The 25,756-nt window shown below is 42.6% G+C and overlaps 1 protein-coding gene across 4 annotated transcripts in view; it reads right to left on the minus strand.

The window, feature by feature from the left end:
* Window positions 1-25,756, minus strand: part of tnk2b (tyrosine kinase, non-receptor, 2b) — a 178,832-nt gene that overhangs the window by 59,071 nt on the left and 94,005 nt on the right. For all 4 annotated transcript variants that reach the window (XM_048542028.2, XM_048542025.2, XM_048542027.2 and 1 more), the window contains exons 5-9: window positions 23,207-23,359; window positions 21,960-22,237; window positions 14,888-15,014; window positions 11,344-11,490; window positions 4,254-4,348 (exon numbers count right to left, since the gene is read on the minus strand). In XM_048542028.2, coding sequence (XP_048397985.2) covers window positions 4,254-4,348; window positions 11,344-11,490; window positions 14,888-15,014; window positions 21,960-22,237; window positions 23,207-23,359 — 800 coding nt within the window. The remainder of the gene's footprint in view (window positions 1-4,253; window positions 4,349-11,343; window positions 11,491-14,887; window positions 15,015-21,959; window positions 22,238-23,206; window positions 23,360-25,756) is intronic.

Raw genomic sequence — 25,756 nt, forward strand, 5'->3', positions numbered from 1 at the left:
ACTCATTCTATGAGGTCCACCTGGCTGACCTCATTACAATCACTAAATGCTCCCCCTCTGAATCCAAGGGTGTAGGCCAGTTCTTGTTTTATGGAGCTCCTCCTGCAGCATCTTAGCAAGTTCCTCCAAATCTGCCACTGAAATGGCCAGTGTAGCTCACCTCTTGCACCAGAAGTATCACAGAAGAAATTCATCCTCTTCTTCAGGTGGTAAAGGCAATGACATCCGTGTCCATGTAGATTCTGAGGCATCTTCAATAATCGATGGAGGTAGTGAACCAATTTGTTCCGCAACACTTGGAAAAGCTGTCGAGGAGCTGGGCACATTTTGCTCCTGCATTGCTTGTGAGCTGTAGCTTTCATATAGTTCTTCAGGATCATTGCAACTACCCAAACTTTATGTGTCACTGGACCTGACTTTGCCTCGAGCATCCTGCTTATCCATGCAGGGCCATTCTCATGGTTCCTACACCAAACGTAGTCCCCTGAAGTAAAGTGTCTCTCTTGCTTAGCAGAGTCTTGAGTCTGACATTGGCATTCCTGATGCTGTTTCACCCTCCCGACAGGTCCAGGAAGACCAGGTTTAACCTGGTGTGGAGTCTTCTCCCTATTAGCAACTTCGCTGGAGTTATCCGTGTCGTTGCAGGAGGGTTGGTCCTATAATCAAATAGGAACCAGGACAGTTTGGTATCTTGTGAAGACATGGGCTGTTCCTTTAAGCCTGTCTTCAAAGTTTGCACTGCTCCTTCTGACAGACCATTGGATAATGGATGGTATGTAGCTGTCCTTATATGTCGAATACCATTCAAATTTAGGAAATATTCAAATTCCCTGCTGGTAAATGATGGCCCATTACCTGTGACCAACACTTCCAGGAGTCCATTTATTGCAACAGATGTGTGCAGTTTTTCTAATGTTGTCCCCATGTTTGACAAATGAACTCTATGCGCATCCAGCTACTCTTAGTGGGCGTCCACAATAACCAAGAATATTGAGGCTGTGAAAGAATCTGCATGGCCGACCTGTAGTGGGGTGCAGGGTTTACCGGGCCATTCCATGAACATGGGGGAGCTGCTGGTGGTAATTTTTGTCCTCGCTGGTATTCTGGGCACTGGCCCATCAATGCAGCTATGTCTGCATCCAATCCTGGCTACCAAGAGGGAAGGTGATGGCCGAGTGGTATTATTGCTGGACTGTTAACCCAGAGACTCAGATAATATTTTGGGGATCCTCGTTTGAATCTCATATGGCAGATGAGGAAATTCAATAAATATCTGGAATTCCAAGCCTAATGATGACGATAAATCCATTGCTCATTGTCAGGGGGGAAAAAAGCCATCTGGTTCATCAATGTCTTTTAGGGAAGGAAGCTGCTATCCCTACCTGGTCTGGCCTATATGTGACTCCAGACCCACAGTAATGTGGTTGATTCTTTACTGTCCTCTGGGCAATTAGGGATGGGCAATAAACGGCCATCTAGCCAGTGACGCCCTCATCCTGTGAATGAATAAAGAAACAAAAAAAGTAACTTGTCAAAAATATCTTCATTTTGGAAGCCCCTGGATGACCCTGGTGCAGTTCAGCCAGTCTCTGGCAGCAACCTTTGCTTGGAACAATCACTCTTGCTTCCCATAACGATATACCATCCTCTTCTGGGATCTAGTCTCTTTGGGTCCAATTCTGGTTGTGAAGTCCCTTTGCTTTCCCCCAGCACCACCAGCTGTTTCAGTTTTGCCAGGACCAGATCTTTGCGTTCAAAGTCTGATATTGTCAGGCTGTGACTGGAACTGTGTCCAGAAAATTTAAAACAATTATGGACTCTTCCAGTGGTGGTACAACCGGTAGTGTATCTGCTCAATGCAGCTCCATTTGCTATTTGGTCTCCCAGACAGTGTTCTAACACATAATAACACTAGTACTTATATTACAGCCCACCACTGAATTCAATCTGAAACTAAGGGTGGTACTGTCTTGTCCTCTTTAATTAGAACTAGCAGGACTTTGTGGTCCTTTATTATTACAAATTAATGTCTGTAAAAGTATTGGTGGAACTTTCCGAGTACAAATATGACTGCCAAACCTTCCTTCTCTCTCTGGGCGTATCTATGCTCAGTGTTAGCCGAAGTCCTTAATGCATACGCTGTTGGCCATTCTTCTTCATTGGCCCACGTAGGAGTTCATATTACCCCAATGGCATATAGGGAGACATCTCATGTCAATACCAGATTACGCTTCAGATCACAGTGTGCCAACACCTCACAGGATGATAGCCGTTTCTTCTCTCCCCTGAAAACTACAGCTCGGCTGTGAAACCATCGCCCAAGCTGATCCTTTTTTGAGAGTTAATGCAAAGGTACCAGGATAGATGCCAGGTTATGTATGAACTTGCCATACTAGCCCATCAGTTCGAGGAAAAATCTAAGCTCTATATAGACATCGGAGTCACATCATCCATACGAAATGGTGACCTGGGGTAGGCCTTATACAAAATGCTCCCCATTGTCCGCTGAAAAATAGCACAGGCTGGCTATACCCCAAATATCAGTCACGTATATTGGTACAAACTCTTATGCATATTAATTCTAGCATATGCCTGGGAATTCTCATCTAACCACAACTGCAAGTACACATGGCTCATGTCCAGCTTTATGAAGGACAGCACCCCCTGCCAGCTTTGCATAAAAATCCTTTATGAGAGTGACTGGGTATTTATCCGGCTGCAAAAAACAGTTTACCATTTGTTTGACATTCCACAAACGCGAACCAGCCCATCAGGCTTCACAATTGGTAAGACCAGTACTGCCTGTTCCACAAACTGTAGTGGCTTGTTAATTCCATCACTTTCCAGCCTTCAGATTTCTGCCTGTATTTTTGCCCGTAAGGCAAATGGTACTGGACAGGCCTTGCATAATCGAATTGCTTCCTGGTCAATGTGCAAGGTGGCTTTGGCTCCTTTGATAGTCCCTACACCTTCCTGAAAAAACTTCCAGGTATTCATTTATGACTTCAATCAGGCAGCCACTTTCTAAGTGAAAAATATTGAGCCAATATAGGTGACCTTTTCTTTCCTAATTTCGCACCATCAAGCTTGGCTCCGAGCGTTTTCCACAATCCGTGGTATCTGAATCAACTGCTTCCGTTAAGAGACTGGAATCGAAACTGTCCCTTTAATCTGCAAAGATCCCCCACTATAGGCTCTCAGCCTAGCTGAGGTCTTGTGCAAAACTTAAGCGTTGGAGTCCAGAGAAAATTTTATTAAAGACTGGTTCTGTGATGACTGAGACAGCCGAGATAGTTTCAAACTTCATTAGACCTGGGTGACCGTTGAACCAGACGTTTATTTTGATTGGTTCTGATTTGGATGTTGCTAAGCAATTTAATTGCACCAAATTAGATGTAAGTGGGCTTTCTAGTGTGTGCATTCTCCTGGATATTAGCCAATCTTACTCAATCTAGGTCCAGTGGGACTGTTTTGCCATCTTGAATCTGCATACTGGCAGCAACCACAATGGCTTGCTGGCCCCAAACCTGAAGAAAATTTTAACCATTTGGCCAAGACTTAGCTTTGTTTTGCTGTGTGCTAGCCTGGAGTCCCTCTGTTTGGGATATGTCCTGAATGAGGCTGTGCAATTGACTTCACTCAGTGGTGTTCCCAAGCTCAGTCAGACTGGCGAGGATGCCCACTTCCATTGGAATGTTCTGCAACTCAAATGCTCCACGTTTTGCATTTGCAAACAATAAAGCCAGTTGTAGTGTCTGTTTGAGCTTCATTCAGACTTCAACTAGTAGGTCTTATGTATGGTTACATCATTAATCCCACTCTCGTCACCACTGAAATAATTCCACAGAGGCTGGTGTCCCATCACCACTGAACCTTTATTTACACATGAAACATCCTTAACACTGAGCCAGCTCTCTCAGACCCAGCTTTCAGTGTCAACAGGATGTCTGATATTCCTGTTCTTACCTGTCGGCCAGGGCCCCTGATTGGATTAGATTAACAGTCCCTATCAAGGAATTCATATTTTATGAGATCTACTTCGCTGACCTTGTTACAATCACTACACTCCATGTGTGCACTCCTCACAAGCTTTCTTAATTAGCGGACAAAGCGGCAGAAGCTTTTCCTCATCTAACCCCGGGCACTAAAGGCAAAACAGGATAAACAATCTACATTGCTGGGTGAAATCAGCAGTATGCCATTGTTTTACAGACAATGAAATACTGTTGCAAGTGTAATTTGTAGACACATACCTGCCCTCGATGACTGTGATAACGTCATTCATCTGAATCTGCAGTTTGTCCAATTCACTGAAGTCTTGCAGTGCTCGCATGTCCGTGGGCTGGGCCTGTGATAAATACATTATTTTTAAAGCACTGCAGATTTAGAAAAACTCAATTGCTCAGACAATGTATCAGAGATAATGGGAACTGCAGATGCTGGAGATTCCAAGATAATAAAATGTGAGGCTGGATGAACACAGCAGGCCAAGCAGCATCTCAGGAGCACAAAAGCTGACGTTGGCCCGAAACGTCAGCTTTTGTGCTCCTGAGATGCTGCTTGGCCTGCTGTGTTCATCCAGCCTCACATTTTATTATCTTTGCTCAGACAATGTATTGCTTTGCACTGGATTGATAAATCATTTAAATAAAAAATGAGAACCAGGACAAGTTAACATCAAAAGAGAGAACCTATTTCAATATATAAACATATAAACAGAACAGGGAGAACGAAAAATGTTCTGAACATTTGGGATCTTTGTAGAAAATTCTATATTTAAGCTGAAAACTAAGTATAGATTCTGTACAAATAGCCCACATTAGAGCCATTTATGCTCACCTGTAGCCTTTGAAATCACTGCTAGAGCACTGTACAAGTTTTTTATGGACCTAAACTGCTTACTCTGCTAAGGACTGTTCTGAAATTTAATTTTGAGTTCAGAGAACAAACTATTTTTAATTAAACTTTTCAGCCTTTTCTTGACACTGTTTGAATGGAGATAAGCCATTCCCTCTCTTCTTGGTTTATTTTTGTATTTCTGATTTTGTTTTTTTTAATTCTGGTTTTTGTATCTTCGATTATTGTTTTTGTTTTTGTATTTAAAATGGTTGTTTTTTTAAAATTCTGGTATTGTACCTAAGATAGCGTCAGTGAAGAGAGACTTTGTACACTTTCCACTTGTACTTGAGTACACATGACAATAAAACCTAGTTCCAAAATTTCCTAAATTATAATTCATCTTTCAATCCTTACTACCTGTAGCATGTCTGCATTTTGTCTGTTTCAACTTTCCATATTACTAGGAATTGTGACATCTTTAATTTAGCACAATTACTATTAATTCTACTTGTTCTTTCAGGTTTAAATGTGCTGTCAATTAATCACCTGAACAGATGAATAAACAAATTGACAACATTGGTGCTGACAGAGCCACCAATCTACAATACAGTTATGGTTAATTTCAAAAAACTATTTTCATTTTTCTCATTGAAGTTAAGCATCCAAAATAATAATTTTAGGACAACCTAATTATCTCTGGCTGCTGTCTTTCAAATCCAAATACTCAGTCAACAACAATTTGATCAATAGTTTTATGGTGCCTCATTATTTCCAGCTATTCAGATATATCTGAAGTGATTTCAAAAGGGAGTCATCCAAAGGCACCGGTTGAACACTTGGCTCCAGCAGCAGCAATTTTAAAAATGATATGGAAAAAAGTTCAAGTTTTCTTTTAGTCAAACTTGCCTTGTTGGCCAGCACATTGAACTGCCCATTTCTACTCACGCATCTCCAAATCTGGTTTTCAATTCAATGAGGTATACACTTTCAGTTAGAAGCACCTTTTAGTAAAGTAAGACAAACAGAAAAGACCGGAAAAGGGCCAGACCACGGTGTATGTGATTGAAACAAGGAGGCAGCCTAGACTATAGAATCAGTGAGGTGTGAGAAACCTTGCGTAGATAAGAACATTGCCCAATGAATACATACATGGGAACTGAAGTCTCTTTAGCCCAAGATCTTAAGTTGCAAAATTCAGTGATTGATTCTTTACTTGACTACGGGAATACATGAAGAAGTGAACATCTTATAAAAGCCTGCTTAAGTCTGACTTTCCCTTGTGTGTGCTTGAATAAACAATTGTAACCTGTGCCTGAGTCTCCTAGTGGTCTGTCAAATTATCCACAGAACAATTCAAAGCTAGGTTCTCTAAATCAACTTCAACTCTAAATTTAATTTTTAATCACTTAATAACTCCTCTCTTTATCCATGTATTCTAAAGCTAAGCTCCCCTGACTTAATTAGCAACCTTGCTTAATATTTCCCTATGTGCAATCATGTACATTTGAACCGCACTCTGAAAATAAACTCATCAATTCTATTTTACCCCTTGTCTACTTTCTCCCCTTTTCTCCCTACCCCACCTCCAACTATCGTGTCTCCTTTCTTTTCTTTGCCTTCAGATCATTCAACTTCACAAACTTCAATTCTTCAACAGTTATCATCTTTCCAGCAGTCATTTTTTTTGCTTTATTTATTAATGGGACAACAGCATCGCTGACTAGGAAGCATTTATTGCCCATCCCTAGGTGAGAGTCAACTGCATTCCTGTGGGTCTGGAGTCACATGTAAGCCAGACCAGGTAAGGATGGCAGTTTCCTTCCCTAAAGGACATTAGCAAACCAGATGGGTTTTTCCCCTGACAATCAACAATGGATTCATGGTTATCATTAGATTCTTAATTCCAGATATTTTATTGAATTCAAATTCCACTATTTGCCGTGGTGGGATTCGAACCCAGGACCCCAGAATGTTATCTGGGTCTCTGGATTAATAGTCTAGCTGCAATACCACTAGGTCGTTGCGCCCCCTTCTCAGGATTGGTTTGCCTGCATGTAATTATAAGCATATAGAAGAGGTTCGACGATTACATATTATAAACATCTCTGGAGGTGCACATTAGTTGGCTTTAATCAGCAGCAACTTCTAGTACTTCATCCTATTCTCTCTCAGCCCTTTCCAAGCTGTGCAACAGCCAGAGGATAATTTCACTAATGTCAGTTCCATTCTTCTTACTGCCCCACCTCAGATGACGAAACTGTGCCTTTAGTTAAGCTTTCATTGCCCCCTCTTCATGTCCTTCCTAAATCTATGTTCAGACTCCTTCTCCAAAATTCAATACTGGATGAGCAGACAAATCAGGAGATTGTGGGATTACAGAAGCCATTGTCTTTGGTCTCGATCACAAACTCAATTCAATTGTCACTAACACCACATCTCTGTGGCAAGTCTTGAGACTGAATCAAACTGTCCACAATCTTGATATCATATTAGACCCAAGTATATCATATACCTACTAAAAGAATGCTTATTTTCACCTGCAACTCTTCCCTTGCCTTAACTTATTCACTGCTGAAATCCTCATCCAGGCATTTATTACCTCTTTGTTTAATTATTTCAGCACACTCCTGACAAACCCACAGATGTTTTGTCAATTGCAAACTACCACCCATGTGCTAACACACATGAACTCCCACTCTCAAATGTTCCCTCTAATTCTTTATCATTCTTGTATGCAACCTGTGCTTCTTACTCTGGCGCACACATTGTATTTAGCTGGGCAATTTTACAGTTTGTGCACGCACCATAACAGAGCACTGTGACTGGGCCACCACATCTTCCTCTATCTACACTGGTTCCCAGGCAAGAAATTATTTAAAATTTTGAATTCTCATTTTCAAATCCTTTCACAGCCTTGTGACAACCATCACCATCATGCCCCCAATTTCCCAAACTATTCCAACATCTCTGCAATATCCTCCAGTCCCACAATCCACTGAGGTCTTTGCACTCTTCCAGTTCTGGCCTGCCCGATTTCATTGCTATGTCACTATTGCCACACTCTCAATTGTCAGGGTTCCAAATTCTGGAACTGCATCCTAAAATCTCTCCACCTCTCTCTTTCCTCTTCTGAAGCACTTTAAAAAACTGGCTCTTTGACATAGCTTTTTGTCATAGAACATAGAACAGAAGAGCACTGTGTAGGCCCTTTGGCCCACCATGTTGTGCCGAACTTTTACCCTAAACCTAAGGACTATCTAAGCTCCAACACTACTTTATACTATCATCCACATGCCTATCTAATAGCCACTTAAATGCCCCTAATGAGGCCAACTCCACTACCCTCTCTGGCAATGCATTCCACGCCCCTACCACTCTCCGAGTAAAGATCCTACCTCTGACATCTCCCACATATCTACCTCCTTTCACTTTAAAACTATGTCCCCTCGTAAAAGCTACCTCCACCCGAGGAAAAAGTCTCTGGCTGTCTACTCTATCTATACCTCTGATCGTTTTGTACACCTCTACCAAGTCCCCTCTCATCCTTTGTCATTCTAAAGAGAAAAGCCTTAGCTCTCTCAACCTTTCCTCATATGACCTTCCCTCCATTCCAGGCAACATCCTGGTAAATCTCCTCTGCACCTTTTCTAATGCTTCTACATCTTTCCTGTAATGAGGCAACCAGAACTGGACACAATACTCCAGATGTGGCTGAACCAGGGTTTTGTATAGGTGGAGCATAACTTCACAGCGCTTGAACTGAATCCCTCTATTAATGAAAGCTAACACACCATACGCCTTAACAACTCTATCCACCTAGGTGACAACTCTCAGGGAACTGTGAATATGAACCCCAAGATCGCTCTGTTCCTCCACATTGCCAAGATTCTTTCCATTAACCCAGTATTTTGCTTTCAAGTTTGTCTTTCCAAAATTAATCACCTCACATTTTTCAGGGTTAGACTCCATCTGCCACTTCTCAGCCCAGCTCTGCATTCTATCAACGTCCCTTTGTAACCTAGAACAGCCCACCCGACAGTGTCCACAACGTGGCCCACTTTCGTAGCGTCCGCGAACTTGCTAATCCACCCTTCCAGTCCTTCTTCCAAATCATTTACAAAAACCACAAACAGAAGGGGACCCAGGACAGATCCTTGTGGTACACCATTCATAACTGAGCACCCCATATTAAATATTTTCCGTCCACTACCACCCTTTGTCTAAAGGTGAGCCAATTCTGAATCCAATCTGTCATATTTCCCCCATCCCAAGCCTCCTTACCTTCTGCATGAGGCTACCATGGGGAACCTTATCAAACACCTTACTTAAATCCATGTATACCACATCCACTGCTCCACCTTCATCCACTTGTTTGGTCACCTCTTCAAAGAATTCAGTAAGATTTGTGAGGCATGATATCACAAATCAAACTGTGCCTTTCCAAGTGATTATAAATCCTGTCTCTCAGAGCCTTTTCCAATCATTTGCCCATCACTGACGTAAGACTAACTGGCCTGTAATTTTCAGCATTATCCTTGTTCCCTTTTTTGAACAAGGGAATGACATTTGCCTCCTTCTAATCTTCCGGCACCATATCCGTGGACTGTGAGGACGAAAAAAATCATCGCCCAAGGCCCTGCGATCACGTCCCTCGCTTCCCATAGAATCTTTGGGTAAATCCCATCATGCCCAGGGGCCTTATCTATCTTCAACTTCCTCAGAATTCCTACCACAACTTCTTTACTAACATCAACCTCCTCTAGCCTACCTGCCTGTTTCACAACGTCCTCCTCTACAACTAGGTCCCTCTCAGTTGTGAATACTGAAGTAAAGTATTCATCAAGGAATTCTCCTATCTCTTTAGGCTCTATGACAAATTCCCTTTACAATCCTTGATCAGCCCTACCCTTTCTCTGGTCATTCTCTTGTTCTGCACATATGTGTAAAAAGCCTTGGAGTTTTCCTTGATCCTATCCACTAAGGTTTTCTCATGCCACCTTACAGCTCCCCTGAGCCCTATCTTTAGCTCCTTCCTGGTTAACTTGTATCCCTCTAGAGGCTTTTCCGCTCCTCTTTTCCTAAGTCTTACATAAGCTTCGTTCTTCCTCTTAACTAGTCGTTCAGCCTCTCTCGAGAACCATGGCTCCCTCACTCAACCGTATCTTCTCTGCCTGCTAGGGACAAACATATCGAGCACATGCAGTCTGCATTCCTTAAACAATCTCCACATTTCTGTGGTGCTCTTCTCTGACACATCTGTTCCCAACTTATGTTACCCAGTTCTTGCCTAGCTGAATTGTAATTACCCTTCCCCCAATTATAAACTTTACCCCTGCCATACGTACCTATCCTTATCTATGAATATCGTGAAAGAAACAGAATTATGATCGCTACCGCCAAAACGTTCTCCTACCAACAGGTCTAACGCTTGGCCCGGTTCATCACCAAGCACCAAATCCAAAGTGGCCTCTCCTCGTGTTGGTCTATCTACATACCGTATCAGGAATCCTTCCTGAATGCACTGGACAAAATCTGCTCCATCTAAGCTACTACAACTAAAATGCTTCCAATCGATATTTGGAAAGTTTAAGTCACCCATGACAACTACCCTGTGATTTCTGCACCTTTCCAGTATCTGCCTCCCAATCCACTCCTCCACTTCTCTGCAACTATTATGGGGTAGGAAAAAAATCCCAAAGTGACTGCTCCTTTCTTGTTCCTGACCTCACCCCAAACTGACTCTGCAGACATATCATTCTCAAACTGCCTTTCAGTAGCTGCTATACTCGCCCTGACAAGCAACGCCACTCCCCCACCTCTTTTTCCACCCTCCTTACTTCTTTTAAAACATCTAAATCCCGGAACTTCCAACAACCATTCCTCTCCCTGAGTTACTCAAGTTTCTGTAATGGCCATGACATCGTAGTTCCAAGTGCCGACCCATGCTCTAAGTTCATCCACCTTATTCCTGATACTTCTAGCACTGAGGTACACAATCCTCAAACCATCTGAATGTCCGTAATTACGCTCCATCGACCGCATTTCTTTATAAATCACTTCATTGCCTGTTGCGTCTGATGGAAGGCCGAATACTTCATTTTCTGAATTATAAATCTGGTTCTCCAGCTCCTGCCAAACTAGTTTAAACCATCACGTACACCTCTAGCAAACCTCCCTCCCATGATTTTTGAGCCCTTCCAGTTCAGGTGCAACCCGTCCTTACTGTACAAGGTCCCACCTTCCATAGACATGCTCCAATTATCCACATAATAGACCCCGCCCTCCTACACCAGCCCTGTAGTCACGTTTAGCTGCACGCTCCCTATTTCTTACCTCATTATTATGTGGCACTGGTAGGAATCCAGCGATAACTGGCATCATTTTCTCCCTTGTGCATTGTTTCCAAATATATTGCTGCTGTAGTCCTGTAATTTACCTCTGGAAATTTTACAACAATGAAGGAACTACATAAATGCAACTTTACATTACTTTATGTTCACTTGCCTCAATCAGAAAATCTCGGAGTGCCATGAATGTGGGTCGATCTTCAGGTTTATGTGCCCAGCACTGCAGCAGCACATTGTAAATATCCTGAGGACAGTCTTCAGGCCTTTGCAATCTCTCACCCTCCTTATCAATCTTGTGCAAGATCTGTAAAGTAGAAAGATATAACAACATTATAACCACCAAAACAGTGGGCCAGGTGAATGAATAAATAGCCCCACAAACATTACCGTGAACGTGCAAAGGTATCCACAGATACACACACATCTACATACAGATTAATCATTGCTAAATCTGGTGGGCATTATGTAAAATAGCAACTTTTGCTGAATTAGTGTGTTCGGTAAAATCCTACACAAACCATAAAACAATCCTGGTCGCCACATTACCGAAAGGATGTGGATGCTTTGGAGAGCGTGCAGAGGAGGTTCACCAGGATGTTGTCTGGCATTGAGGGTGCTAGCTATGAAGAGAGGTTGAGCAGATTAGGATTATTTGCATTAGAAATACAGAGATTGAGGGGGGACCTGATTGAGGTCTACAAAATCACGAGGGGGATAGACAGGGTGAATAGCCAAAAGCTCGTTTCCCCCAGAGTGGGGGGCTCAATTACTAGGGGTCATGAGTTCAAAGTGAGCGGAGGAAAACTTAAGGGAGATATGCGTGGAAAGTTCTTTACGCAGAGGGTGGTGGGTGCCTGGAACGCGTTGCCAGCGGAGGTGGTAGACGCAGACACGTTAGCGTCTTTTAAGATATATCAGGACAGGTACATGGATGGGTGGGGAGCAAATGGACACAGACCCTTAGAAAATAGATGACAGGTTAGACAGAGGATCTCGATCGGCGCAAATTTGGAGGGCCGAAGGGCCTGTCCCTGTGCTGTAACTTTCTTTGTTCTTTGGTGCACAGTTATATCCAGTCGGGTGGGATTATGGACGAGATCCCATGAAGTCTCATGACACAGTTGCAGAATGAGCAAGGAAAGACCTTCTGTTGTTCACAACATATTGACTTCCTCAGCTGACGAATTAGGTCTCTTCCATGTCAAATAACACTCTCTGAAGCAGTGAAAGGGGAAGGGCACAAAACACACTCTAGGAGGAGAACTTCAATAACTATCATCAAGTGTGGCTCAAAGCACCACTACTGGTCAAGCTGGTCAAGTCCTTAAGGACAAAGCTGCTAGATTGTGCCTGTAGCAGGTGTTAAGGGCCCAAGAGGGAAGAACGTACTAAACCTCACCCTCACCAACCGACTTGTAACAGATGCATCCGTGACAATGTCAGTATGAGGGTCTACCACACAATCCTTTTGGAGACAATGTCCCATCCTCAAATCAAGGATGCACTCCATCACTATTCCATGTTGGACATGATGATTTCAAAGAGATCTAGTATCTATAAGGCCTAAACAGTCATAGATTGGCACTCAACCACGTTCTGTAATACTTTGGTGATTCATATTCCCCATTACTTCCACTACTAATCAAAATTAGCCAGGATATCCCCCCTGATTCAAAGAGTGTAGAAGGACAAACCAGGTATAACACCAGATATATATAAAACATATGTCAACATATAGGAATCTATTTGGAATCTATAACATAAGACAACTTGTATGCCAAACAATGGATGGAGCATGGAATAGACAGAGCTAAGAAATTCACAACCAAAGGATCAGATCTACTCTCTGCAGTCCTTCCACATACAGTTATGAATAGTGCCAGACAATTAATCAATGAACAGCAGGAAGAGGTTCAACAAATACCCCATCCCCAACAATGGGTCACTCAGCACATCATTGCAAGAGGCAAGACTAAAGAGTTTGAATCAATCATCAGCCAGAAATGAGCAGTGCATCTCAGCATGCTCCTTAGGTCCCAAGCATCACAGATGTCAGTCTTCACAAATTCAATTCACTCCACCTGGTACAGAAACAGCAAAATGTACTGGATACTGTAAAGGCTGTTGGCCCTGACAACATTCTGGTATTAATACCGAAGATCTGCACCTTAAAACTAGCTGCATACCTAGCAAAGCTATTTCAGGCCAGCTATAAAACTGGAAACTATACAGCGTACCCAGCGATATGAAAAATTACCCAGATTCGTCCTGAAAACAAAAAGTAATGCAGATCCAACCTAATCAATTACCACCACAGTCAACAGTCAATTAGTAGCAAAGTGACATAATGTGTTGAGAGTTCTGTCAAGCAGCACTTCACAACAGTATGTTCACTGGTATTCAAAACCACTGAGCTCAAAAGAGGAAACGAGGGTGAAGCTCTCGACACTGAAGCAGTATTGGATCAAGTGTGTCATCAAAGAAACTCTAGCAAATCTAGAGTCAATGGGAAACAGGAAAACTCATTGGTTAGCGTCATACCTAGCTCAAGAGATGACGATTGTGGTTAATGGGGTTCAGTTACTTCAGTCAAAGAACATCATTAAAAGAATACGCAGGGTAATGTTCTAAACCCAACAACTTTCAGGTGTTGCTATACACCAAGGTCAGAGATCAGAATGTTGACAACTGCGTAACTTCCAGCAGCAGTAACAGCTGCTAGGTACTGGAGAAGTCTGTATCCAAATGCAGCAAGGCCTGCACAATATTCATGCTTAGGCTGGTAACTGGCAAGCAACATCTGTGCTATAGAAGTGCAGGTAATGGCCATCTTGATAAGTGAGAATCCAACTATTGTCCCTTGATGTTCAATTGCATTATCATTGCCGAATCCCTCACTATCAACATCACTGGTGTTATTACTGGCCAGAAACTGAACTCAACATATCAAATAAATACAGTGGCTATGACTCAGGATTGAAAGCTGTGAATTCTGCAGCAACTCACCTCAAAACTCCTTAAAGTCTGACCACCACCTACAAGTCACATGTTAGGTGTGTCATGGAATACTTCTCACTTTCCTGGATGAATGCAGCTCCAGCCACATTCAAGAAGCTCAATGCACGGTAAAGCAATCTGCTTTAATGACACCACGTTCAACACCTGCAACAATCACTTCTTTCACCGTTGATGCACAGTATCAGCACTGTGTATCATTCATAGAATGCACTGCAACAACTCATTAAAGCTCCTTTGACATTACCTACCACTTGGAAAAACTGGGACAGCCAATGCAAAGGAATACCAACATCCTGCAAGTTTCCATCCAAGCCACACAACTGATTTGGAGATATGTCATTGCTCCTTTTCACTGGGACAAAACCTTGAAGGTTTGCTGCTTAATAGCATTGCATACATTGACATCATATGGACTGCAATGGTTCAAGAAGGCTGGATTACCATCACCTTTTCATGGGCAATACATGCTGGGCTAGCCAGTGATACCCATATCCCATGAATATTTTTAAATCTCCTATCTGTACAGAAACATACATATAGATAAACTTAAATAGATGAACGGCAACAAGAGGAAATAGCAGGAAGATAACCAGAGGCATACAGGTGCAGGCAATTTTGAGTCAGATATGGGCATAAATTCAGAACTTCAAACACACACAAAAACAAAAGGATACATCCACTACCTGACTTCCATTGAGGCCTATCCAAGGCTCCTGGCCATAGGTATACATCTCCCACAGAGTAACACCAAACATCCATGTATCACTGGCATGTGAAAATGTTCGGGTCTTCAAACTTTCAGGGGCACACCTGTCAAATAAAGACACCAAGATATTTGATATCGGTATGAAGAATAGGTTTCTAAACATACAATCCAGTGGTGTGTTTATTTAAAATTAATGGAACACAATAAATGAATAATACAGCTAGAGCAGCATTTAGATTCCCAGCGATGAAATCAAGGTGGTATGAAAATTCCTGGAAAGGAATAACTGAAGGTTGAATACCACAATTGGGATAAATAATTAAAACAAAGAACCATAGGACAATGCACATAACTAATACTACTACGTGGAATACCAAATGCTTTTAAAATTATCACAGAGATAGTAGGAACTGCCAATGCTGGAGAATCTGAGATAACACGGTGTGAAGCTGGATGAACACAGCGGGCCAAGCAGCATCAGTGGAGCAGGAAAGCTTGACGTTTTGGGTCAGGACCCTTCTTCAGAAAATTTTTAAATTATGTAAGCTTTTCTGCGATCATTTTACAAAGTGCAGTGGCATCACCCAAAAGCCAGAGATCCAAAGTGGTATTAGATGAACAAATATTCAGGGGCTGAATTTTTACATGAACACCTTACTCACCCAAGAGTGAATGAACACCAGTGCCCAGCATTATAGGGCAAGAATTCAAAAAGAATTGTCAAAAGCCTTGCTCAGTTTCATGAATACAGCCTCCCACTCATCCCTATATACACTGCTTGATTCAGTGTTCTAGGGCATTGACATACGCTTGATTCCTGTGAGTCAGCCAGAATAACGGTCCATGGATTTTTGTCTTATCATAATTAAAATCAAGAAAAAGATATTTTGTAAAGATCATACCTTTTTAGCAAGTTATCTGAAACTCACTGTAAGTGCTGTTTATACCGTTGCTTCTTCAAATAGTGTGAGAAAAGATTGTACACAAGTTGGAACGAGGGAATGTGTTCAAAAATGAGATTTGACCAGCAACAATTAATTAGTCTGTGGAATGGTAATAAAGATGACAAAGGCTTTCTGCCTGCCAATCATGTTTTTTGGATCCTAAGTAGGTGAACAGCTCACAGGTGTAGATGTTTGGTCAGAACAGCTGGACATCCAGAATGGAAGGTGCAATTCTTTCTTCTGCAGTAAAGGACACCTCCAGCCTGAACAAAGTCAGCTTATGGCCCCTAATCAGTTACTGTACACTGTAGCTTTTAATCAAAAGTCAGGGACTGTAATTGTGAAGCAGTCACCTATGACCCCTACAAGCAACTGGGATGGAAAGTTAAGAAACAGCACGTTCTGATGAGCCAAAAGTATCATCTTGGTGAATTCTGTTGTCAGGGACCATTGAACTGCCTCCCAATCTTTCCAAATTTCTTTTAGTGCCTGTTTCTGTGTAGGGAGAGTTTTGTAAGGAAGTTAAAGTTTTAACTAGTAGAGTTCTATGTCAATCATTCACAATTAAATACCTGTAGCTATAATCCATTTATCTTTAATTAATCATAATTCTTGTTAAGTACAGAAACCTGGTGCATGTTATCTATCAACCTGGGTCTAAGAGATAGGCAAATTGGGGGATTTGCGTACTTTTATTAAATCGTTTATTTTTGTGACAATCCTGGAAGTACTGGGACACGATTTCCACCACGACCTCACTGAGGTGTAACAATTGATATCATTCTAGGCATCTGGATGGGTACATGAATAGGAAGGGTTTGGATAGATATAGGCTCGCATCTGGGATTGGGTCAGATTGGGACATTAGGAGGCGCAGGCAAATCTGTTTCCAGGCTGTATGACTGATAGCTGCCTCTGCTGTCTTAATGTCAGCTCATTGGGTGAAACTTAAAAGGTTATTTCCCTCACCCTAGCCCTGAATTCCTTGTTTTCTCGTTTCTCATTCAACTCCCTTCTGCCTTCTCACAGGTTATCTTCTTCACAATACACAAAGCTTACTACAGGCCCCCCAATTGCAGCAGGGAGATTGAAGAAAGCATAGGTCGACAGATTTTGGAAAAGTGTGGACGTAGTAGGGTTGTTGTAATGGGTGACTTTAACTTTCCTAATATTGATTGGAACCTCCTTCGAGCAGAAGATTTGAATGGAGCTGTTTTTGTAAGGTGTGTTCAGGAGGGTTTCCTAACGCAGTACGTTGACAGGCCGACGAGGGGAGAGGCCATTCTAGACTTGGTGCTCAGAAACGAGCTGGGGCAGCTATCAGATCTTGTGGTGGGAGAGCATTTTGCTGATAGTGACCATAACTGCCTCACATTCTACATAGCTATGGAGAAGGAGAGGATTAGGCAAAATGGGAGGACATTTAATTGGGGAAGAGGAAACTATGATGCGATTAGACAGGAGTTAGGAAGCATGGACTGGGAGCAATTGTTCCATGTTAAAGGCACTATAGACATGTGGAGACTGTTTAAGGAACAGTTGTTGCGAGTGATGAATAAATATGTCCCTCTCAGACAGGCAAGAAGGGGTAAGATAAAGGAACCTTGGATGACAAGAGCGGTGGAGCTTCTCGTCAAAAGGAAGCAGGTAGCTTACATAAGGTGGAGGAAGCTAGGGTCAAGCTCAGCTCTAGAGGATTACAGGCAGGCAAGGAAGGAGCTCAAAAATGGTCTGAGGAGAGCCAGGAGGGGGTACGAGAAAGGCTTGGCAGAACGGATTAGGAAGAACACAAAGGCATTTTACACTTATGTGAGGAATAAGAGAATGGTCAAAGAAAGAGTAGGGCTGATCAGGGATAGCATAGGGAACTTGTGTGTGGAGAATGAGGTGGTAGGGGAAGCCCTAAATGAGTTTTTTGCTTCTGTCTTTACGAAAGAAACAAACTTTGTAGTGAATGAAACCTTTGAAGAGCAGGTGTGCATGCTGGAATGGATAGAGATAGAGGAAGCTGATGTGCTGAAAATTTTGTCCAACATTAAGATTGACAAGTCGCCAGGCCCGGATCATATTTGTCCTCGGCTGCTTTGGGAAGTGAGAAATGCAATTGCTTCGCCACTTGCGAAGGTCTTCGCATTCTCGCTCTTCACTGGAGTCGTACCTGAGGACTGGAGAGAGGCAAATGTAATTCCTCTCTACAAGAAAGTAAATAGGGAAATCTCCGGCAATTACAGACCGGTAAGTCTCACGTCTGTCGTCTGCAAGGTGTTAGAAAGGATTCTGAGGGATAGGATTTATGACCATCTGGAAGAGCATGGCTTGATCAAACACAGTCAACACGGCTTTGTGAGGGGTAGGTCATGCCTCACAAACCTTATCGAGTTCTTTGAGGATGTGACTAGAAAGGTTGACGAGGGTCGAGCTGTGGATGTGGTGTATATGGACTTCAGCAAGGCATTTGATAAGGTTCCCCATGGTAGGCTCATTCAGAAGGTCAGGAGGAATGGGATACAGGGGAACTAAGCTGTCTGGATACAGAATTGGCTGGCCAACAAAAGGCAGTGAGTGGTAGTAGAAGGAAAATATTCTGCCTGGAAGTCAGTGGTGAGTGGGGTTTCACAGGGCTCTGACCTTGGGCCTCTACTGTTTGTAATTTTTATTAATGACTTGGATGAGGGGATTGAAGGATGGGTCAGCAAGTTTGCAGGCGACACGAAGGTTGGAGGTGTCGTTGACAGTATAGAGGGCTGTTGTAGGCTGCAGCGAGACATTGACAGGATGCAGAGATGGGTTGAGAGGTGGCAGATGGAGTTCAACCTGGACAAATGCGAGGTGATGCACTTTGGAAGGTCGAATTTGAAAGCTGAGTACAGGATTAAGGATAGGATTCTTGGCAGTGTGGAGGAACAGAGGGATCTTGGTGTGCAGATACATAGATCCCTTAAAATGGCCACCCAAGTGGACAGGGTTGTTAAGAAAGCATATGGCGTTTTGGCTTTCATTAACAGGGGGATTGAGTTTAAGAGTCGTGAGATCTTGTTGCAGCTCTATAAAACTTTGGTTAGACCGCACTTGGAATACTGCGTCCAGTTCTGGTCGCCCTATTATAGGAAAGATGTGGATGCTTTGGAGAGGGTTCAGAGGAGGTTTACCAGGATGCTGCCTGGACTGGAGGGCTTGTCTTATGAAGAGAGGTTGACTGAGCTCGGTCTCTTTTCATTGGAGAAAAGGAGGAGGCGAGGGAACCTAATTGAGGTATACAAGATAATGAGAGGCATAGATAGAGTTGATAGCCAGAGACTATTTCCCAGAGCAGAAATGGCTAACACGAGGGGCCATAGTTTTAAGCTGGTTGGAGGAAAGTATAGAGGGAATGTCAGAGACGGGTTCTTTACACAGAGAGTTGTGAGAGCATGGAATGCGTTGCCAGCAGCAGTTGTGGAAGCAAGGTCATTGGGGACATTTAAGAGACTGCCGGACATGCATATGGTCACAGAAATTTGAGGGTGCATACATGAGGATCAATGTTCGGCACAACATCGTGGGCTGAAGGGCCTGTTCTGAGCTGTACTGTTCTATGTTCTATGTTCTAAGACTTAATTTTCACTGAACTGCTGATGATGTAACTTTCCTTCCACACTCCCATTCTAATTGTTATGGTTAACAATTTTCTCTCTTCAGGTACAGCTGCCCTCGTTCAATTCTTCTTCCTGGAATTCCACACTCGGGTCCCTGTGGTCAGATTTCTCGCTCTCGCAAAGAAACAAAATTGCCTTTGCCAAAGTAGCAAATGACTTTCTGAGTGACTACGACAAAGGTGAAATAGCTCCATCTCATTTTTCTAGATGAATCTGCAGCCTCTAATACAGTTGATTACATCATCCCTCTGCAACCACTGTTCGCCATTTGGATGGGTTGCACTTGCTTCTCATCTCATTGTAATAACAGTATCACTTGCAATGTTATTCCTGATAACCCTATAGATCTATCCTTGGCCCTTTCCTTTGGTGACATCAACAAAAACCACATCATCAGTTTTCACATACATGCTGATTGTACCCAGCTCACCACCATCTCGCACAACTTCACCACTGTTATCACATTGCTATTCAGACTTGACATGCAGAAATTTCTTACAATTAAATGTTGTGAAGACTGAAGCCATCATGTCTACAGTTCCTACAATAAACTCTGCTCTCTTGTCAATGACTCCATCCCTCCTGCAGGTAACTGTCTTAAGGTCAATAGACTATTTGCAATGTCAATGGAATATTTGATCCCAAGATGAACTTCTGATCATATGACAACAGATAATAGTGCTGGAGTAGGCCATTCGGCCCTTCGAGCCAGCACCACCGTTCATTATGATCATGGCTGATCATCCACAATCAGTATCCTGTTCCTGCCTTATCCCCATAACCCTTGATTCCACTATCTTTAAGATCTCTTTAAGACACATATCCATGTCACCATGAAAACTACCCATTTCCATTTCCATAACATTGTGTGACTCCTGCATTGTCTCAGCTGATGTTGCGGAAACCCTAATGCACGCATTTGTTACGTTTACAGTTGACTATTCCAAAGCAATCTAGGCTGGCCACATTCTACCAAGCTGCCCAAGTCCTAATTCACACCAAATAAAAACCAAAAGGGCTGTGGATGCTGTAAACCAGGAACAAAAACAGAAGTTGCTGGAAAAGCTCAGCAGGTCTGGCAGCATCTGAGAACAAAATATGAGTTAATGTTTCGGTTCTGTTGACACTTCCTCAGGAACGTTCCCAACGCAGTACTTTTATTGCATTTAATGGAAATTGGTGAAAATTTAATCAACAAGTGTACAGTAACAAGTTCAATACTTCTTTAATACGGGTATTGAAAGCACATAAATTACAAGGCTGTCATTAACCTAGTACATTGCAGAACTGTTAGGGCTCTTGTAGCACAGTGGTGGTGGCCCTTGCTCTCAGCCAGGAGGCTGGGATACAAACAAATCCCCGCACTAGAAGTGTGTGATGACATCTCTGAATAAGTTGGTTAGAAAAAAACTTTGCAGAAGCATTTTGGAACAGCCAAATTAACACTCGTGGTGGATGTGACTGTATTTCATAAGAGCTACTCCTTCTCAATGTCATTCACATTAAAATTATACCAATAGAAATAACCCACTACAAATCATCCACTTGATAGTAAAGTAGTTTTGCTTAGAAATAAATCAGCACTGTAAATGCTGCTGCAATCACTGTACATCTCCTGAAATGTGGAGCTGTGTTTGTTCATGTTGCAGCAAAGACATTCCCTGATATCAGACAGCAGGTACTCCCTCCTAGCCTTTATCTGTTTAATCATCAACACATGCTTCTCCCATCTCCCCTCTTCAATCACTACGTTCACCACAATCAGCTCTTATCTTGTTAATAGCTTGTTCTGGACCTTCAGCTTTTGGCCCAGAGACTCCACCCACTCACACTGGTAGTGTTTGTTCTCTGTTAAGATCCTCTAGCTGAGCCACAGTGAGGTGGTAGGGGCTCCGGCGGCAGTCCTGTACATGCTTTACAGACTATATTCTAACTGCCCATTGCACTGCCACATTCTGACAGGCAGAAACTACTCAGGAACCAATCTAAGGGCTTGGCCTGATAACAGACAGGCATTCTGGGAGCCCAACAAGGCTGTACATTAGCTTTAGTGGCACAAATCTGTCTTAGGACAACCTGAGCTTATGGAATCACCATGCTAAGAGTATTTCAAGGTTGGCTAAATGTTTCCAGCCAGTTTTGTGAGGTTACAAGGTTTTGTGAGGTTATAAGGTCCACAGTTCCATTAAAAATGAATGCTTTTCCTTTCCTTGTGAGCATACAAGCACATAAAGGTCATTTAAATCATAAATTTTTTACATCGATTTTATCACACTGACATTTTTATGTATGTATGTAAATGAAATATATTTATATAAATCTTCTGTAAACAAAATTTACGAAATAAATGCTGCTGTACGTTCTTCCATGATTTTTGGGGAACCTACACATTTCTCAGCATGTTCGAATTGTGCAGGTTCCAGATCTGCATGGATGATATGAGTTATTGCAAGCAACTTCCCAGACGTACCAAGCAAAAGGGACCTTGCGATGTTCCTGCATGACATAATGATCATCATTCTGTGGAAGAGCTCTCATGAGTCCAAAATCTCCAATTTTCACTAACTCGTTTGAGGCCAGCAAGATATTTCTAGCTGCCAGGTCACGGTGAATGAAGCGCTTGGACTCAAGGTAAGCCATGCCATTTGCTATCTGTATTGCATACTGGCACAATGTAGAAATGAGGAAGTAACCTTGGTTTTTTCTCAAACGATCCAATAATGAACCAAGTGGAGCCAGTTCAGTAACCTGAAGAAAGAAAGAAAATGTTAAAGAATTCATGTATTAATGCAAAACATGACATCAGCCTGACACTATTTGCATTCTTAATGGAATATGGTCAAAAAACATACAACATTAGGTTATAAATGGTCAAAAATCAGATGACACCAAGTTATAGTCCAACAGGTTTATTTGGAGACATAAGCTTTTGGAGTCTTGCTCTTTCTTTACTTGCACTGACACTTTCACATCATGGCTTAATGAAATGAAATATTGCCATCTTGATATTCATGAACAGAAATTTGTGATGCAGTGTCATGGCAATGAGTAATCTAGCTTAAAATCAGGCTGGACGAAAGATATTAGAACAAAAAATTGTGAATGCCGGATATCTGAAAGAAAAATAGAATTTGCTGGCAAAACTCAAGTCTGGCAGGGTCTGTGGGAAGAAAGCAGAGCCAACATTTTGAAAAAAGTTGTTTCCTGACTTGATAAGGGAACTGAAGTACTTGGGAATAGCCGAGATTAAAACCTTCCCATGATTTTTATTCTAATACTAACAGTAAGGATCAGTGCTCCCATCTTACACTGACTATTAAATGAACAAGTTTTGTCAGTCTGCATCCAGTTCCCAAATCCCCAGCATAAGACCACTTCAAATTAAATGAAACAGGCATTAATTTGGCAGCTCCACTCAGCAAAACCGTAAAAGTTGAAAATGGAAATCTTACATAGCTGAACTTGCAGTTAAGACATGTCAGGAAGCACCAGTGGGAGCACAAATTGCAGCTGCTCCATGTCATTACAGATATAGCACTGTTGCTGTCAATTTATGTATCGTGCAAAATTACAGACATTTTATAACAGGGCAGTATCCAACACACAGTCCAGCAGCAAGTTGAAACAAAAGTACTTGCAGGATGGAGGACAAGTAGAAGAAATGAAACCTAAATAATTTTGACAGTTTTCTGTGATTTATGAGAAATTTTTCCTTACCATTTTCATAGGATGGGTTAGTACAACACCATACAAGCGAATCAGGTTGAGATGGTCAAGAGAATGCATAGCGTTGACTTCCCGTATAAAATCATCAAGAGCTTCAGGTTGGTTTAATACATCAGTTTTCAAGCACTTCACAGCCACATTTATCTGGTTAAAAAATAACGAAAGATTAATTTCAAATACCACTTACCGTTATGAAATGTAATCCAGTCTATATCTCTCCTAGGATTACTGTATGTCATACATGCAGTACAGAAAAGGCTATTCAGCCCAAGGCAATGTTTGTGCTCCAGTTGAACCTCCTCTCATCTTTTCTCATCTAAATCTATCATAATCTTTTATTTCCTTCACCCTAATGTGCTCATCCAGTTTTCCCTTCAATGTATCTATAACCATTTCATATGGATACCAAGTTCCATAGGACGAATCATAGAATCCCTAAATAACAAAAAGTGTGAAGCTGGATGAACACAGCACACCAAGCAGCATCTTAGGAGCACAAAAGTTGATGTTTCAGGCCTAGATCCAAGGCGTGGAATGTTGGCTTTTGTGGTCCTAAGATGCTGCTTCGCCAGCTGTGTTCATCCAGCTCCACACTTTGTTATCTCGGATTCTCCAGCATCTGCAGTTCTCATTACGTCTGACAGAATCCCTAAAGTTTGGATACAGGCCATTCAGCATAACACCTGTACACTGCCCCTCCCCATCTACCTATCCCTGTAACTCTGCATTTTCCATTGCTAATCCATATAGCCTGCACATCTTTGGGCTGTGGGAAGAAACGGGAGCACGGGGAGGAAACCCTCGCAGACGTGGGGAGAATGCGCAAACTCCACAGACAGTTGCCAGAAGGCTGAATCGAACCCAGGTCCCTGGCGCTGTGAGGCAGCAGTGCTAATCACTGAGGACGAACAGCATTCTCATTCCTTTTACATTTCTTGATCATTATAATATTGATGGCCATCTGTCATGCATGTTAAATACCTCCATTAGGTCATCCCTCAGCCTGTTTTTATCTGTCTTGATATAAATACCCATATATTTCTGACATCATTGAAAACCTGCTGCATCCTTTCCAGTGCCTCCATGTCCTTTTTATCACATTGGAACTAGGATCACATGCAGTGCTCTTCAGTGAAGGCTAACTTTAATACAGGTTTAGCACAATTTCCCTACTTTTCAAATCTATCCTTCTAGTGATTATGCCCTGTACTTCGGTTGCTTTTTATAGCCTTACTAACCTGTAATGCGAGTTTTTAATCATGTGATGTCGGCATCACTGGTTTAGCCAGCATTTATTGCTGCTCAATCGCAGTATTGTGAAGTCACAATGTGAGCCACACTGGGAGCTACTGTGTCCAGTTGGGGTCCTAGTGTTTAAAAAAGAATGTACTGACAATTGCAGGTGTTCAAATGAAATTCAGAGCTGATTCCTAAGCTGGTTCCTATTGGTGTCTGTGGTTCACATGAGTTTCTATCCACTCTAATTTGTACCCCTATTTTTCATTTTCACTTGTATACTTGCCTCATTTTCCTTTAAATCCAATGCTTTTTATCTCATATACTTACCAAGTGAAGAAGTTACCCCTGCATTCCCTATTAGTTTTATCAGCTACCGTGTTGTATAATACAGGGCAACGGCGACTAGCTCTACTCTGTGCAACTGGGAAAATCTTCATGCATATTGTTAACCATACTAACTCCAGATTTATTTAACGACATTCAGAATTGGATGAGTAGGTATGCAATTCCACATTGCCAGATAACAAAGTGTGACGCTGGATGAACACAGCAGGCCAAGCAGCATCTCAGGAGCACAAAAGCTGGCGTTTCAGGCCTAGACGCTTCATCAGAGAGGGGGATAGGGAGAGGGCTCTGGAATAAATAGGGGCAGAGGGGGAGACAGACCGAAGATGGAGAGAAAAGAAGATAGGTGGAGAGGAGAGTATAGGTGGGGAGGTAGGGAGGGGATAGGTCAGTTCAGGGAAGACAGACAGGTCAAGGAGGCGGGATAAGGTTAGTAGTTAGGAAATGGTGGTGCGGCTTGAGGTGGGAGGAGGGGATAGGTGAGAGGAAGAACAGGTTAGGGAGGCAGGGACAAGCCGGGCTGGTTTTGGGATGCAGTCGGGGAAGGGGAGATTTTGAAGCTTGTGATGTCCACATTGATACCATTGGGCTGCAGGGTTCCCAAGCGGAATATGAGTTGCTGTTCCTGCAACTTTCGGGTGGCATCATTGTGGCACTGCAGGAGGCCCATGATGGACATGTTGTCTAAGGAATGGGAGGAGAAGTTAAAATGGTTCGCGACTGGGAGGTGCAGTTATTCATTGTGAACCAAGCGTAGGTGTTCTGCAAAGCGAGGAAGCCACAGCGGGCACAGTGGATACAGTATACCACATTGGCAGATGTGCAGGGGAACATCTGCTTAATATGGAAAGTGATCTTGGGGCCTGGGATGGGGGTGAGGGAGGAGGTGTGGGGGCAAGTGTAGCACTTCCTGTGGTTGCAGGGGAAGGTGCCGGGTGTGGTGTGGTTGGAGGGGAG

This window comes from Stegostoma tigrinum, chromosome 14, assembly GCF_030684315.1.
Source record: "Stegostoma tigrinum isolate sSteTig4 chromosome 14, sSteTig4.hap1, whole genome shotgun sequence".
NCBI classification, from domain to species: Eukaryota; Metazoa; Chordata; class Chondrichthyes; order Orectolobiformes; family Stegostomatidae; genus Stegostoma; species Stegostoma tigrinum.